The 18,359-nt window shown below is 32.1% G+C and overlaps 1 protein-coding gene across 1 annotated transcript in view; it reads right to left on the bottom strand.

The window, feature by feature from the left end:
• Window positions 1-18,359, bottom strand: part of LOC138932479 (lachesin) — a 50,848-nt gene that overhangs the window by 8,098 nt on the left and 24,391 nt on the right. The window contains exon 3 of the mRNA XM_070294372.1: window positions 2,240-2,453. Within this exon, the coding sequence (XP_070150473.1) occupies window positions 2,240-2,453 (214 nt within the window). The remainder of the gene's footprint in view (window positions 1-2,239; window positions 2,454-18,359) is intronic.

Below are 18,359 nucleotides of genomic sequence, written 5' to 3'. Positions count from 1 at the left end.
AAAAAAAAAACAGCGAGAAAAAATTATATGTGAATGTAATTCGGTAAAAAATAGCGAATAGCAAAAATAAAAATTCGAAAAAATAATATAGATTACAGTATTTACTAGATGATTATAAAATATTCTTTACAAAAGAATATCAAAATAATTAAAGCATATTTGTATTATATAAATATAAAAAGCTGTGAAAATTGATATTAATTATAAACCAGTAAAGTACGTAACAGATATTCTTGAAAAATGATATTAACCACGCTATGTTCCTGTTATAATTTTTTGCATCGCAAAAAGAGATATAGAACGGTCTTACACAAAAATATATGCAATTTTTGAAAAGTTATAAAATATTCTTTCTCTAAAAAAGAAAAAAACTGAAGAGATATTTTTTTAAAGTTATTATTATTTTAATGAAAATATTAAAAATATTTGATAGAGTTTTTTTGTTCGCAAGAAAGATGTAGCATCTCAGACAGGATATTGATCTATAACAAATTTCGTCCACGTAGACACGATCACGTTTTGCTGTTTAATTTAGTTGTTCTTGCACTTATTTTGTCTTTATACACACATCACATGAAGATTATCATATTAAATTTATGAAATATTGTTTGTTCCAGACAATATCTGTCAGCGTAAAACGAGTATTAACGTTGATGTAGAAAAATGTATACACAAAATATTGTTAAAACATAGCAAGAGAGATATTTGAATTTAGATAAATATATATTTCTCTATTTTATTTCTTTCAAAAATTCTCTCTCTTATTGTGGATTATTTTCCATTTGTTCCATAATATATAACAAAATATAAATATCAATAACTCAATAATATATATATATATATATATTATATTTATTGCGTAATATATATATATATATATATATATATATATAAATTATATATATTGCGATACTTCAATCTGTATCATATATATTTTGAAACATGTAAAAAATATCAGAAATAATTTCTTTAACTACATATATATTAATTGTCAAAAAACGCGACCAATCATAAATTAATCTGCGTGCTAGCAGCATTTTATTCGGAAGTTATCGCTTGGAAGAAATACGTAGAATCATGTGCAAGAGCGGGATCGAAAGTGCTAAAGCTCAAAAGGCTGGGTAAATGGCCGAAGCTCAACAGTGCGTGTTGCGAGGGCATAAATATCAAAAGCATCCTTAGGAAAAGAGTGGCGAAACCGCGTAGAGTACGGACGTCGAAAAAAGGGCACTGAAATCCCGAGGAAATTAGATAGAGCCTCGCGCATAAGAGATACGCGCCGGAAAAAGCCGAATCTAAATGCAAATATGCGGCTGGTTGGCGCGCGTGCATCGAGAGCTGGGCGTCACGTCGAGAGCGTATTTCGTGAAATTCCCGCGACACAACAACGGGAAAGTATTGTATATTCGCGTTATCGATCTCCCCTCTTTACGCGTCCCTCTTTACGCTTAATAAAATCTAAATAAAAATGTCTATCGTCGGGTAACCGCTTGCGTGATTCTCATCCAGGAGAGTAAAGCCGAGCAAGAACACTTAAAATTCGTGCTGTCCTTCCTTTCTCTTCTCCTCTGACCAAGGATACAAGTAGACAAGTTTATGCGAGGAATACCTAGAGAATGTTGCAGAAGCGCACAAATTGTTGAGACAGTTAGATAGGTATTATAAGCGACGGGAAAAAGAGAGCTTACTTTCGTAGATGCGTTCTTATCAACATACGGACAAAAGAATTGCAGCATTCTTTGCGTACGATGCTCTTCACGATCCTCTTTTCATAGAAAGGTTAACGATAAGATATGTGACCGCATACGGGAAAGTCTGCCCGTTTCTCTCATATATTCGCGCGCGAATTGTGCGCCCGCCGCGTCGTATACATATTTATTCTATATAAAATGTGAGTTGAGAGAGAGAATATAATATATAAGAAGACGTCAAGATGTTACTGTCAACGAGTTTTCTTTTTTCTTCTTCTTCTTTTTTTTTTTTTTTGCTGGAAAAAATGATTTATCATTATTCAATTATATGTATATACAGCTTTCCTCGTTTTCACGACAAACGTCTGAAACGTTAAAAATTTTAAAGGGAAACACAATTTACGAACTAAATATTGTTATTGCAAATTTTATAGAGAATAATATAATAAGCGAGTATTAAATATAAATCATTCGTGTACGTAATAAAAAATTATAATTGAGTGTGAATATAATTGCTGATTAATTTCACAATGAAATTTTGCGCTTACCGACGACGTCAAGTAAAAGAAATATACTCGTGGGTGGATGAGTGGACACTTGGCACTCATATAGTCCGGCATCCCTCGGTTGGACGTATTTTATTTGAAGAGTCCAATCCTCACTGTGGTGAAAATGAATTGCCTGAAACCGCTCGTCGTTGGCGTATGTCGTCAGTCCTACGGTCAGTAACTCCTGTACATTCTTCCGCTTGAGCCACGACACCTGCGAGTCACAGAAAAACAGATTTCTTAGTAAAAATAATTTGATAGTCGTGAATAATATTCCGGTCCAAGAAATCAGAAAAAGGTTTATTTTTAACGACAGATCTTGCTTTGTATTTGTGCCTTGTAATTTCTAGACGATAGTCAGGCAAAATATTTTTTTTTTCCTTATTAGAAAATTGAATTGTAATAATATGCGTAAATTGTGTAATGATCTTTGTCTTTTTAAACTCAATATTTATTTAGGGTCTTTTACATCAATAACATCGTATAACAATATTATACGTAATAATTGCAAACGAAAAAAAATTGTTAAATTCGAAGTTATACAAATTTTTTGTTATACGAAATTTAAATTTTTCCATAAGATTAAGATTGAAAAGTGATAAATTTAAAAAATTCCAGAATCATACATATATGTAAAAATCATATTCAATTCATATATGGGCACTGTTAAAAAATTATTTTCAAATTGCTTGAAAATGTTCTCGCTTTTAATGCAATGATAATGAAATGGAGAGTTTATATATTCATATCATAACAAAATTTTATATATAAATATAAGTAATATAACTATATAATATAATACATAAATATAGTAAAAAAATAATATTATAACATAATATATAAAAATATATGCTTCACAATAATTTTTCATATCATTTCTAGTTATATTGCGCGAATAATTAAAATATGTTTTATGTTTATTGCTTTAATTATTTTTATATATGACAAAAAAGAGAATATTTTGCTACGGGTTTTTATTTGATATAATAAGTGGGAATATAGATTGCGCCAATGCAGCTGTCACAATTGTTAGCCATAACAGTTGGACTACTGTCCGTATATAATGAACAGTAATCACTGTCCGTTTATAACGGTTAGTAACTACTGTCCGACATATAGGAATCCGCAACTACTGATACGTCCGTAGAACACAAACAGTAACTACTGCGCGTAACTGCTGCACTACGATCTGTATGCTTATTATTACATTAATGACTCTTCGTGTCTTATTTCTGCATACGTGGATTATATTATACAAAGATTAGTTCTATAAATAAGGAAGTATACCTCATGCGTAATCGAAATAAATCGCGACATTTAACAAGATTTAGCAAATTTATATCCTGTAAAAATATATGAATTTAAAAAACGATAAATAATAAAATAAAGCACACATAAATTGTTATAATTTTTTTTTCTTTCAGATTGTCTTAACACCAAGTAATGTTTCAATATACAAAAATTTTAATGCAAAATCAACAGAATGCACATATATTATATATAGAAAGAAAAACTTTGCTTTTTTTCTGCGTATTTTGCATATCTATAAATAAAATTTCTTATATTTTTACAGAAATGTAGTTATGTAGATAAATACTGTTTTTATGAAAACATAAACTATGGACTCCCTCTTTTAATCTCATATAAAATCAGCTTTCATTGTAATATCTCATTTATAATTTTAATGACTTTTCAAAATCAGAAAATTTATATAACTGCATATACATTTTTGTTCTCTTCACATGAGATTTCATTCCTTTCTGAAAAAATTGTTATATTTATATATTTTGTGCTTTTCCACATAGGTTTTACATTTTGTTAGAATGATTTTCCTATGTAAAACCCATAACAAACATCTGTATATTTTAAAGCATCTTCGCATCAATTATTTCATTGTTATAAAATTCGCATCTCCGCTGATAGGACCATTTTACTGCATGACATTGGCTTAAAAGCTACAATGAATACTCCCATTAGCTCGGCTCCCTCATCACATAGTTATTACGAACATCTCGTACGCGAGAGATAGAGAGAGAGATGCGTATTACCTATATCAAATTAGACGTTATAATGATCCATTCGATATCAACAACTATTAGCACGCACCGGATGCTCATAACTTATGACTGATAAAAATTTGCCACCGTCAGCAGCTGTGACGTATGTACAACACATACGCATACATATATATTGTACATACATACACGCGTACATACGACGGTCAAGTAACTACAGCACGTCAATAACGCTCGGTAACTATCGTACGTATTTCTACCTCACTTGGACTACCTGAAAGCCACCAAGAAGCGCTGTCAGCCAGAATAATCCGACGACTGTGCCGCGAGATGATTGTAGGGCTCGTGACCGGAATTGATCGTGAACTCCAAAGACGTTCAGATCCCCCTTGATAACCACACATTTTTTACCCCTTTGTCACGCTACCATTTCTTGCGATAAACAGAAATATACATGTTGAATAAAAAATATCGCCATGCATAAAACATTTGTTATTTATAAAAAAGTATTTGCATCAGAAACGTTGCAATATTATCTAAATTGACTTTATGAATATTATAATATATATGTGTATTTTAATGGTATTCGTGAATACACAATAGTAATATATAAAATTAAAACTCAAAAATCGTTTTCCGAATATTATTCTACGCGTTACTGTTCCCGCTTCAGTTCGACATTCTTTCGTGTTCGAGCATTATAAACCTGCGATATTTGTTCGTAGAAGGATATGTACAATACATTTTGTAGAGAAATTTTCCGCAAAGTTGATCAGAAGACATATTTCCGTAAGAAAATATTATACTATAACTTGGCCAGTATCCATTTTCGCATTTCGTCGAACGGAAGTTCACAGTCTGTAAACCTGAACTAGTTTGCTGAATATCGTGGTAGTTAATTTTAAAACACATTTTAATATGTCAGACTAAAAAGATTTAAATCGACTTACTTTCAATCTGATTAAAAAAAAAAAAAAAAAAAAAAACTGAGAAAACTATAATATATCAAACGCAACCGAGATATAAATAAAAAGAATTGTAACAAAATCGACAACTATAAACATTAAAAAGTTTTCTGGCAAACTTGTCTCTATTGAATTGGACCATCTCTGTCTATTTATTATGTAGACAATGTCTGCAAACATAGAGCGTTTTGCAAACAGTAGAACGAAATATTCGTAATGTATTCGTATGTATATGTACTAGAAGAAATACCGAGAAATTTACATAAGAAACAAAGAGAACAATTTTTCTGGAAAAATTCACAGTGCAAAATGTTAGAAAAATAGAGAGGACAGACAGACACATACAGAAAACCAAACGTGATTAACTTTTTTATTTTGATGGTATCTCTCGATTTCTGCGCGCTCCCTCTTTTATTTTTTATTATTGCTATTATTATTTTTTATCGTTATAAATTAATTATTATATTTAATCAATATTTTAAGTATTAATTAAAAAATCACACTTATAAAGCATGAACATGTCTTTTATGTGTCACGATGAAAGTATTTTATCTGATTGAATTTTAGATATTTAATGCTAAAAGTATGATATAAATGCGAATCTATACATATATCTGCAATAATCATATTATTATTTATATCTCTTTTTTATAAAATATCAAAAAAATTTTGTATACAATTTATGTATTAAATGTCGTTTAATTAGCTTTTAATGTTCATGTCAGAGTTATTATTTGTTAATTATGTAACATCTAAAGGCAAATAATCGATTTATTTTGCCACATTAATTCGCGTTATTTATGTATTGTACGCTATTAGAGCATTATTTATTTTAACGAGAAAGTATTTTATGTATCATGTGAATGGTCGATACCATTAACCTATAATTTTAATGGAACTATATTTTACCAAATAGTGCAACATAGAGAAAGCATCCATTAATGTATTATAGTATTGTTTCAAACTTTAACGTATATTCTAATTGTCTTGCGTGAAAAGGTTTAAAATAATCTCTTTGCGCAAGAAAACGCACGATAGACATAGCAAAATATTACAGAAAACCTTACATTATATCCGAAGTAGAACGATGAACTCGAGAAACATAAATATTAAAAGTACCTGAGAAAGAAGTTCATACGTAGGTACTATTTTCCAACTAGAAGCAGTAAAGGATTCTCCGAAATCTCGAGAAAATTAGACGACGATGTGAGGAAAGATTCTTATTCTTTATATCTATTTTATCTTTTTTTTTTTAATAAGTGAATTCATCGAGAAGTAAGAGATATTAAGAGATGTTTCTATTATATACGTATACGGAATAATGAATGGCAATAGGCATAACAATCGATATGCGTTTTCTCGAACCATCTACGATGCCTAAAAACGGTCAGTATATGCCATCGTAAGAAGAGCTAGGATTATCCGGTGAACGCGCGGATCTTCTTCGAATGACGGTACCGCTCGTAGATAGAATTGACCAGCAAAATCGGAAAGGAAGAAGTCTACTCGCGACGATAGGATCTCTCCATTCGTATATGCCTTTATATTCCCGGTAAAGTTCTAAGCACCTGCTAAAGCGAGATTGAGGAGTTTTTTCTCGCGGAAAATTGAATTCCATCGATCGCGCATATGGCGCGCCATCCTCCGGTTCCATGACGACATCGCTTTAATCGAAACGCTTCAATCAATCTCGTGTGTAATCATGATTCTGTTAATGTAATTATTATAATTATTATAAATTTTATGATGACAAATCTGCTTACTTTTAGGCATGAAATATTCCTGCTTTGCTCCTTCCGTAGAAACGATTATTAACTAATATTTGAACAAAAGTAATGGAAAAGATTCCTATTTACTCCTGATTAAAATAATCAATATTTAATGATTTAATAAAAATGTAGCGTAATGATAATGACTAAATGGAATTTTTCTATTAAAAATTATTTTCTAAATTTTTATATTATTTTTATTGTTTTTTATATATGCCTAACAATCTAATTTGATTATAATTTGTTTGTATTTAACATTTTTTCTTATCTCAGATCATTTAATAATAAAGAAATTTATTATTGATACAGTATCAATATATGATTGAAATAAATTAAGTGTAATCGCATTTGTCGTCATGCCACAATGTGAAAATGTCTTCACTATACTGCAAGTCGAAAGTGAAATATTGTTGCCGCCACATACACTATTTCGCATGGTTTATTCGGTCAGATTGTCCCGGGAATTTATTCATTCGCAGGACCAACCATATTTCATCAAGAATAAGAGTACTCGACTTCCTTATCTTTATCGAAATATTCTATACCAAGCATACAAGTAGTAATTTATTTATACATGTCTCTTTCTATATCTTGGTGTTACAATTTTCTTTTAAGAGTACAAGAAGCACATGTTGAAAGAGACGATAAATTGAGACATATTATTCTATACACTTTTAACGAGGATCTGGTTTCACCTAACAATTTCAGCTTTAAAAATATTACTTCACATTTTCTAACTGGAAAGTATTTTTTTTTGTTTAATATTAAATATTACGACCAGAAATTCGTAAACTTAAGAATGCTCTAACGAGAAAATTAATTTATCACCTACTTTAAGCTCCGTCCCAGGTACAAGAAATCGTTCCTACTGCAGATGCTAGTAAAACCCAAACGGATAGTCACTGTTGTAAGTTGAGTGAGATGGATTCGGGAATCGTTTAGTTAATGATTGCCAAATTGTCGGAAGACGTCTGTGACATATATTAATGTAAATGACAGAAATTGTTATTGTCGACATGACATGGCCCTGTCGCTTCACGTGACATGATGGCGAATAGCGTTATTGTTGTACGTTGCCCTATTCAAACGTTAGATATCGGTCACTAACTTGCTTAGATTACTAATTGGGCTCGGCTCTTTTGGGCCGATGCCAACTTATTGTGTAGTTATACTTTAGTAACATTGAATCGATAGAAACATGTATGGAATACATCATACGGTGTTTGATACAAATATCTCTACATAATATAAAAGTTAAATGTCTGATTTTTTAATAGGAACATATAGTATCTTAATTTTTGCATTTAAATTTTTCTGTAGTATATTTCTATGTTCAATATAGCGATTTATAATGAAACAAACTTAAGTTTAAATTATTGATAGTCATTCTGATAATTATTCCGATTCAATAATATGCAAATTGCTAAGAAAAATCTATCGAAGAAACATCATTATGCTGGATAAATTAAATGGCTCCTTTTGAGCGAAGCTGCGCGTACTTTTTTCTATCGCTACCGAAACGAGAGAAAGGTATTCGAGTTATTTAACGAAAGTCCAGAATTCCGTAATAAACTTCAGCACAGCGAGCATCTTATCGTTGAAAATGAATTTCTTGTCCTGGTTTTATAAACAACTTAAGATGCAAGTTTTCCAATCATTTCGCGCAGGATTTAATAGACTATATCGAGTTTTGATGAAGTCTATATAAAATTTTCCGTTAAACACCAAATATCTTAAGCACTGAAATTATATATATATATAATTTTAATGTTTATATATATATATATATATATACACATAAATGCGTTACTTAAAAATCTAATTTAGATTACATGAGATTTTGTTATTTATTGCTGAACTAAATTATGCTATAAAACTTTTGATGTTAATAAAATTCTCGTATGTTTTTCAGATTTTATTTTTTTTTTATTATTTTAAACTTTAGTACATTTTCATATCTGTCATATATTATTACAACATAAAATTTATTTCTATAAAGTATGCACTAAAAACTTATAATTATTTTCACAGAAATATTGATATTAAATGTTTTATGTTAACATCCATTATTTACAAATATAAAGAGACATTGTAAACCTCGTAGTCAAAATAAAACGTATCAATTTGCAACATGAATATACAAAATTATATTAATATATAACATTTCTCTGTAAAATTTTCACTATTTATTTTGCTTTCATGATTCGTAAACTAAATAAAATATGCAAATGTCTCGATGGTAGTCGATACAGTTTCAAAACGACCACAATAAATTACGAAATCCGGAAAAAGGAAGGCTTTTTTCTGATGATAAGATCTTGTATATTCACCCTACTTTTTCTTATCCGCTTCATTTTCTAAACTGCCCCTTTTCAATCTTTCTTCATTCTAACATCACCAGCGTCACGAGGCGACGCTAAAATTGCCATTGCCTGAACGATTTCGCGCAATTTCCGAAATGAGGCATTGAATGTTTACTCACTGTCTGCGGATATTTTCTTCGCGGACTCTTTTATGGAGGAAGCTGAGAGAGGACGATGGTGCGTCGTTTAAAAGCCGGCGAGAAGAATTGCAGAAAAGAGAACGATTGCGCAGCTCGCCAACAGAATTGGCCGTATTGCCGGGAAAACAGAGTAGATGGGGTAGACGCGGACGGGAAACGGGGGATGAGTCGAATAAACAGAGACCGAGAGAATGGCCGTTGGCCATTCTTGCGTGCTTTCTGAACTCGATCGTCGAGACTGTGGCAAGACTTCCGGGGGAGAACGCAGACGCCCTGATCGGGATCGACGCCGTGCCATCGGCACGCAGGTAATAGTGCGTATAGTGCATTGCACGTAATAGGGGATTCATTAAGCGGCAAATTCGATTTTCAGCTAATTATGGATGAGAGCGGGGTGTTTCGGCGAGGCTCAATAATGGGGGAGAAACTAACGTAGCTAGCGCGTTGTCACGGAAATTTAAAGCAGCTTACGGCAAATCCGGCAACGACAACGCCATGAATCAATGATGTCGTAAGTAATCGTAGACGCGCTTAACGCGTCAAACGTGAAGCACGTTTCGTGGGAAGCGTATCAAATGCGCGAGCGTGCGCGCTTTACGGCATATTCGCGAAAAGAGTATTACATAGCCATCGGCTGCAATTTTATTCGCGCTTAAAAGAATTATTGATAGCGCCTTCAGAGCTTATCGTGCTTTCAATCTCTCTCTATTCTGCTTCAAAGAATTTTATAGAATATTTTACGAAAACAGATTTTTTTTGCATATAAAAGTAAGATGCTAATAATCGTATTGATTCAAGAATGCTTCGAATAATTTTGTCAAATAAAGAAGAAAAAAATCTTCTTATCTTTATAGGAAAACATAATTACGATATAATTATATATTGAATACATTATTGTCATGATAATAAAAAATAATTTTTTTTTTTATTCTTGGAACAAAAAGAATAAATAAGTATAATTACAAATTAGCATTTTCCGATCATCTTGATAAAAAAAAAAAAAAAAAAAAAAAAAAAAAAAAAAAAAAAAAAAAAGATTTAAGTAAACAAATCAAAACTCAATCTACGATAAAGTCCATCCGCATTTCTTAATTACGAAAATTCAGTTAATTGACGCATTACAGATAATTAGAATAATTAATATTTTGCTAAAAGGAGTAAAGCGTTCTATTCTACAAATAAAATTTCTCAGAGCAATTTTTTAAATTTCCTTCTTTTCCTTGAACAAATCGCACGTGTATGTTGAACATTGTGTTATCAAAATTCTACATTTGTTACGTTATCTTTAAAAATATTCGAACTTTCTGCAAATAATTAGAATCCCCTTCGTTTTAGCATTATTATAAAGTTTTTCATTAAAAGCACATTCTCTCATTCCGTAAATATTTGATCTACAAGTAACGCTTGGCCCGTTAATGTGTCTTGGACAGCAGGATAATATGCTGCGCACAGAAGGATTCCAGTCGGTACGAGCTTCTACGGATCATTAAGCTGCTTTAGCGAAGTGATAAATACTCCGTGCACTTTACAGCTTCCAGATACAAATCTCTCTTTCCCTTCGTTTCTCTCTCTTCTTTCGTGATCCTATCGGACGAGCGCGGTAAAACAAATATCATGTCATCCGTCGCGGTACATATTTTCCCGTTATAGGACAAGCAGATATTTATTTCCGAAGGAAGGAATTCGCAGAGGAGATAAATCTAAGAAAAGATAGAGCAGGTTGCAGCAACGACACGAAGGGGTTGAAATAACCACGCCCATATTCTAATCGATTTTATCGTCCACTTGATTAATGAACGCATCTCCAATGGAATCGAAAATAATCGCGTGCAGTGAGGACATACGAAGCGGAAACAATCCAATCGACTCTTTTGTTGTGTAATTTTTCTCCGAATGCATATCTGATTCTCTTCTTTGAAAGAATTTTTTTCTTAAGGGAGACGACGATTTTGGACGGTATATAAGATACGCGGAAAGTTGATGGAAGACTGAAAAGTTACGGGAAATGAAATGAATTAACTCGTCGGTCATGAGGGAAATCTGAGGATGCATAGCACACAATCAACCAATTGAAATCGATCTGCATGGTTCTACCATTGCGCCCTGGCTAACGAAGTCCGTTTCGGCATATATATACTAGAACGCGGCTATTTCCTTCTCTTGTTTCCGAAGTAAAGTAATAAATATATACATTTATTGATTGCGGAAACGGTGGAACGCGTATTCAATACGTGTTGTCAACTATAATGGTTATTTGCTTCTTCTTAAATCCGATCTTAAATTTAATTGGTTCCCGATCAATCAAATTGTAAGATAGTAATCACACGTTCTGTCTTAAGAAGATCGTATGTCATTCAAAGATAAATTATTTTATATATAATTTATTTTACAAACAAAATTATTGCATACAAAATCTAAAGAAATACAATATAAAATAAAATAAAGTAAAAATATTATATAATAATTTAATAAAACATATAATTATTATAATAATGATAATCTTGTTATCAATTATTTCCAAAATTTATCTTATCATGTGTAAAATAATTTTATTCAGAAATTGTTAGTTTATTGTTTCATAATTAATTAGCAACAATATCAATAACATAATTAATTACGCAATGATATTAATATAATATAATTCAATATTCTCTTAAAAGCGATTAATTGTATATCGTATTAAAATATATTAAACTATGACAATCTCTCTGTTGAAAAAGAAAAAGTAAATCAAATAATCATTATCTAATTACATAAATGTTTTTTTAATATTTACCTCAAGAAATTTTACGCGCAAAACAATAAAAATCATTAGTTAAAAGCTGTGTATACGTCTCGGCATCAATTTCTCTTGACGCTCTCTCGTTCCGCTTTTCCCTTCATTCTCGAAATAGTGCGATAAATACAAGATCCCGCACTTGTAATACACCGCTTAACTATAATAACGTTCTTCCGTACCTCTCCCAATTTGCCCTTAGAGTAATTTCTCCCTCGGGCAGTTTCTCGAAGAATAAAGAAGTAATGTATGTGGAATGTACTTTCATGACAATGCACCGGTGCTTCAAATAATAGTCCACTGTAGACGTAAGGTTCAATCTCACTTAACAGCATTACATGACACTTCATTGAACGTTAAAGCATCAATTTTATCGCTGATATAAATGGGCGATAATTGCTCTCCACTTTGTGAATTTTCTTTCTTCTACTTTGTGTTGCAGCCATTTTTTAAATACATTTTCTTATTTAAGATTAATTCTCTCATCAGCGCTTCCGTTCGGAGCTGCAATTTTTTTAACCAAGTGCACTTATCTCGTGCTGCAATGAAATATGCATTTCGTCGGGTTATAGATATATTTTCTCTACCATCGCATCACATACGTGTCACGTTTGTATGTGTGCAGCCGGTGGGTGACTCACTGACTGCATGCAAATAATGTAGGTATATATATATAACAAAAAGTACTATTTTTTTGCAGATCACTCCTAATTCATGCTGCACCATGATTTATGCATTTCATGCTGTACTCGCTCTCCTTTTTGACCAACTGGCGCTTGCATTGCCCTAGTATACAGTGCGTTTTACTTAAAATTCGAAAATGCAAATATCGTCCTTCACGATGAATAACAAAAAAATACATTCCAATAACGACTTGCAGTGTATGGTCGGTATTTTATTTATTTTTATATTTTTCCGTGGCTACTTTTACAAAAGCTCTGGAATAAAAATACGTTAGAAAAGAATAATTAAACGGATACTAAAATTCTAATATATTTCTCTCTGTAGAGAAGAGAAATTATTACGAATACAAATATATATTCCAATTCGATTGGGTAAGTAATTCGTGCTTTACAAATAAAAAATCATAATTATAGAATAGAGAAGTAATAGGAGAAAGGTATATTACATACACAAATCTCTGTAAAGATAAAATAATAGATTAAAATGTAAACTTTCGTGATCATGCTACCATTTCAAAAATTGATCGTTCTATCATTCAACGAACGAATTGTACGCACGTGCGCAAATCCCGCGGGCGCATATAAATACACACATAGAAATACACACACACACACACACATATACACGTTCACGGGAAACTTAATACCGTTACATGCAAAAATATGTATGTATGTACCTACATTTGCATTCTTTTCGTTCTCGCTGCGCCATCGATTTTCTGCATCGATGGACGCCTATAGGCCACGGAATTGCGATCGGTGCAGTTTCGCGCAAAAGTCGACAGTTAAGAAAAAGAAATGGATTAACTACGTACTCATTGTTCCGAGAGCACCGCCGAATGCGCGGCGCTCAACCAATTTGGATCGATCCTACAGGGCTCGCTGACGTCAATAAAAGCGGCTCTTGAATGAATGCATGCATCGTCGTCTGCCTTTCGCGCGCCACTTTTTTTCACGCAATTTTCGCCGACACGGATCGCTCTCACAAGAAATAAAACAGCGAATAATTTACGTCATAAAGATCGAATGCATTTGTCAAACACAAAAGCTTCCGCCGCGCATGTGATATTTAATTATTTGTTTATTTTAATTTAATTTAATTTAATTATTTATTTTAATTATTTATCACATTTATTTATCTTTCTCTTTACATCCGCAATACGAGTATTTTCTTTTGCGTAGCGCACATTTCCTGCACATGTCTTCTTATATTCTTTTCTTCTTTAATCACTCTCCCTTTTTCTATCGCAGTTAAATTCGCGAGATTTTAAATAATATTCACAAAATATATGCATATGAACAATATAACTTTATCTATTTATATGCGATACAAATGCAAATGTGAATTGCAAAATCGCCGCTGTCTCTAAGATCGTTTCAAGATCGGGAGAAATCATCCCGCGTTGACATATAATTGTCCTAGTGTATAATTTTCTTTCTTGGCGCATTTATTGGAACATTTTCGTTGCCCGGACGCATTTTGAGAAATATGGAGGCGTGATGGATGCGACTGTAATTTCGCGCGAGTGTAAGCTTCCTCGAGGAGGTGGTAAATTTGAATGCATTATTTATGTATAAAATACACCGCGTGTGCACATTTAACACTGAAATTATATTTGTAAACATATTTATGAATTCAAACGCAATGATATTAGGTTGACATAAATAATGTATCTCTTATAACGAGTAATCTATCATACTTATATCAATTTATGAAATATGCATGTGTCTTTAATTAATATCTTTGTGTTATACTTCTATTTTATTGTTATGTGTTATCGATGAATCATAATCGTAATGGAAAAATATTTGATATAAGCAAATTCGATAATTTAAAAAAAAATGAGAAGAAAATAACAATAAATTGAATATATATTAGGTAAGTCTTTATTTTACATATATGAAACATTTTAACAATTACTGTGTCGCATGTAACCGACATATATTTTCGCCCAAAGAATAAACCTTCCGATAATGACAACGTTGGCAACGTAAAGCGCGCAAATTGATTTATAGCACTGCGATTTACTATTATTTCAGGTTCACTTATTCCGGCCCTAGAATACTAGAATTTCGTGGATCTGCTGCACTCGCGTAGTATTTGTCAGTTCTCACGTTATGCCATGCATGTTCGTCGCGTGGCAAGTAGAAATTCTCATCGAATATATCCAACATTCGATCCCGTCACATTTTCCGATACGATTTTTCGTAGCCATCATGCCTCATACGTGCCAGTATGACGGTTGAGTCTTACTCTTTAGAAAGTATCAGCTATATCGATCGTGCATATACAATTTATGTGCAACGAAACGGGCTACGCGCGATTCCGGTTCATGGCACGTGTTCCCATTGTCCATCTTCACAATCCCCATGTCCTGCATCCCTCGAATCGTTTCTCTCGATAAAAGAAATTACCCGACTGTCACCTGCGACATCGATTTATGTCCTAGAAGACTGGCGATGTATTTCAATGAACGATGCAACAGAAATATAAATATCGATCGAGTCAAGAGTTTTAAAAAATTGTTAACATATATTAAGAAAATTTAAAAAAGCCTTTTTAAAGCCTAGATAAAATATAACATTATCAAAATAACAAATGGGATATTAATTATAAAATACCGAATGAAATATTATAAATAACAATGTCAATCATAAATTTACGCATAACATTTGCACATGATCCCTGTTCCTTATTTAACTCTCAATAAAAAATAATGTGATAAAGAAAGTAATGCGAGACGCGCTCGTTCGCTCAACTTCATCCGCTTAGCAGGCCATGTACCTGCTGTACGCCCGATGCATTTCCATCCTTGCATGGAGTTAAAATTCTCCGGAAGTCGCGCGCGTCATTTCCTCGCTCTATCGGGTCGCGTCGCGCGATTTTTCGAGACGCCGCACTGTTTTTATGGACTGCGCGCGCGAAGCAGGTGTGGTGCGCTCGCAGCATCTTCGAATACCGAATGCCTTCGGGGATCGTATATAGGTTTATTTACCCACCTAGGAGCGTCTCTCCGAGCGTGGTGCACGCTTATTGAACGATATCCGGATGCAAGTGCAGCGCGATACGGCATATCCGACGCCGACGCCCTGCGTCGCTTTCACGCGCAGATGAGATTTCTCGTTGCAGCTACCCAATTATCGGGTTGTAGGTCGTTAGCGATTCCCAAAGAGTTTTCACCGCGCAATATGATGGTCTTTCGCTACCGCGTCCGCCAATCATTCCCCAATCATCGCGAAAATACATCTCTCTACATTGCGTAACAAATTATAGATTGTGAACTTTCCTATTGCGACGATGTCATACACTTCCGGGGATTATTTGAGCAAAGTCGCGAAATATCGTTGCTTCGAATCTTCGAAGGAGCAAAATAAGAATCGACTTTTTTCTGTGAGATTGAAAAAAAGAGAAAGAGAGAAAAAATCATACTAGAGCGGTGCGAGTAACAAAAGTCGCGGTGCTTGCTTTGATTTGAATATTTTAATGGCACCGCGCGTATACGTCAGCGCTTCTCCACCAGTGCTCCAGGGCGATATTAATGAACGAGAAATGGACGAAAGAGGAAAGAAAAAAGGAGACGAATTGTTATGCGATTTTTTTTTCTACTATAAGTCGGTCGCCCGTTCAATATGGTGCGACTACGGATGACGAGAAAAAAATTGCGTTTGATGTAATGACGGTGCTCTGCGAACGTTTCGAGTGCATCAGTACGTATACACTTGCTCGAGTAATTATTCCATACTTTTTCTTATTATTCGTTCTATCGGCGATATTCCTTTGATACTTTCAACTCTTTCTTTTTTACACGAATAATTTACGCGCAGTTTTTTTATACAATTTCAGTACAATATATATTGAACATTTCTATTCTTTCTTTTAAAAAGAGAGATTTTACTCGATTTTTTTATTACTGGAGTAATTCTATTACTTTTTTATTACTAGGGTAATAAGGTAACATGGCCAACTAAACGCATATAGCATGCCTTTATCTTATTTATTGAATTGCTCTCGTATATTCAATACTAATATATATTTTTTTGTTGCTTTTATTTTTGTAATTATTATTTATTGTTATTTTGTTATTTATTTGTTTCGCATTATGTAACAAAACTGCTTACTTGTAACCATTTAGATATTATTACGATTTGATTATTTGTTTATTTTTCAAACTTTGTAGATTGATCTTCTTGTTTTTAAAAATAAAACAATTTATTTTTTTAAATATTTTTAGGATTGTTGATAATTCGCAAAGAGCAAATATAACATTTGTGCATCGTTAAGTAGGTCATCATATGATATGTATATAGGCTAGTCCTTTTAATTTTATGCAATCTACATTTTAGCACAGAAAATAATATGCAAAAGAAAGAAAAAGAAAGAGAGAATTTCTCTTTCTCTTTCTTTTTTTCGGTCGAGTTTCTTTTCTGATCTCTTGTTGTATGAGAAATGGAGCAAAACTATATTTACATATAAATTTATGAAGATGTAATAACATTATTAATAAAGAGGGATACATTTTGTGTATATGTGGTGATGTGTGTTTGCAAATAGAATATATTTTTATGCATATGAAAAACATTTGATATAAGAACAGAAAGATAAATAAAAAATCATACATATTTAAGCTACTTGTATAAACATGTGTATGCAAATAAAGAAAATTTTCATATTACATTTCATACATTGCATAGTTTTAAATATCTCTGTGGCTGCATATTTTAATAAGAATATAGCAATACATAAGTAATGCCATGTCATCTACTTAGCATCTTTATTTATTTAATTCTAAAATTTGAAACTTTTTACCAAATCCTCCAATTAATTGATTTACATCTCTTATGAATATTATACATTTTAATATACATTACATTTTGATTTCTTCAATTTTTAGATATTCAATAAAAAGCAATATTTTTTACGCACTCCTCTTTCTTCTCGCTTTCGATAAAATGAGTTAAAAAAAGCAAATATAATTCTTGTTAAAATGCAGGAATATAAAACGAAAAATCTATAATAAGTGACAATGAAACTATACTAGTTTATAATAAAATACAATAAAGAAAATATATCCAAGTATATGTAAAAGTGTCGCGCGAACTACAAGATGTACGTGTAAATTGAATAATAATATTTTGATATATGTAAAACATAAAAGATTTCTTTTATATCTTTTATAATGATCACTGTTCAAAATTTACGATTAAATTTTAATAAAAAAATATTAAGTTTCAGAACATATAATTTATTTTACAAATAATATATACATGTTATTCAATCGCGAAATATCTTTAGTAAATAATTAGCGCATTTTTTATTTTACTAAATGCACCTATCATCCCTTTCGTTTATCAGTTCTTTCAGATCTAATCTTAATTGCGGCTGCAATTGTGCAGAATATCATAAATTAA

Source organism: Polyergus mexicanus, unplaced genomic scaffold (assembly GCF_030449975.1).
Source record: "Polyergus mexicanus isolate NDT 795.1 unplaced genomic scaffold, iyPolMexi1.0 SCAF_4, whole genome shotgun sequence".
Lineage (NCBI taxonomy): Eukaryota > Metazoa > Arthropoda > Insecta > Hymenoptera > Formicidae > Polyergus > Polyergus mexicanus.
Note: the sequence above shows the minus strand (reverse complement) of the source record. Positions and strands in the feature narration are given on the sequence as shown.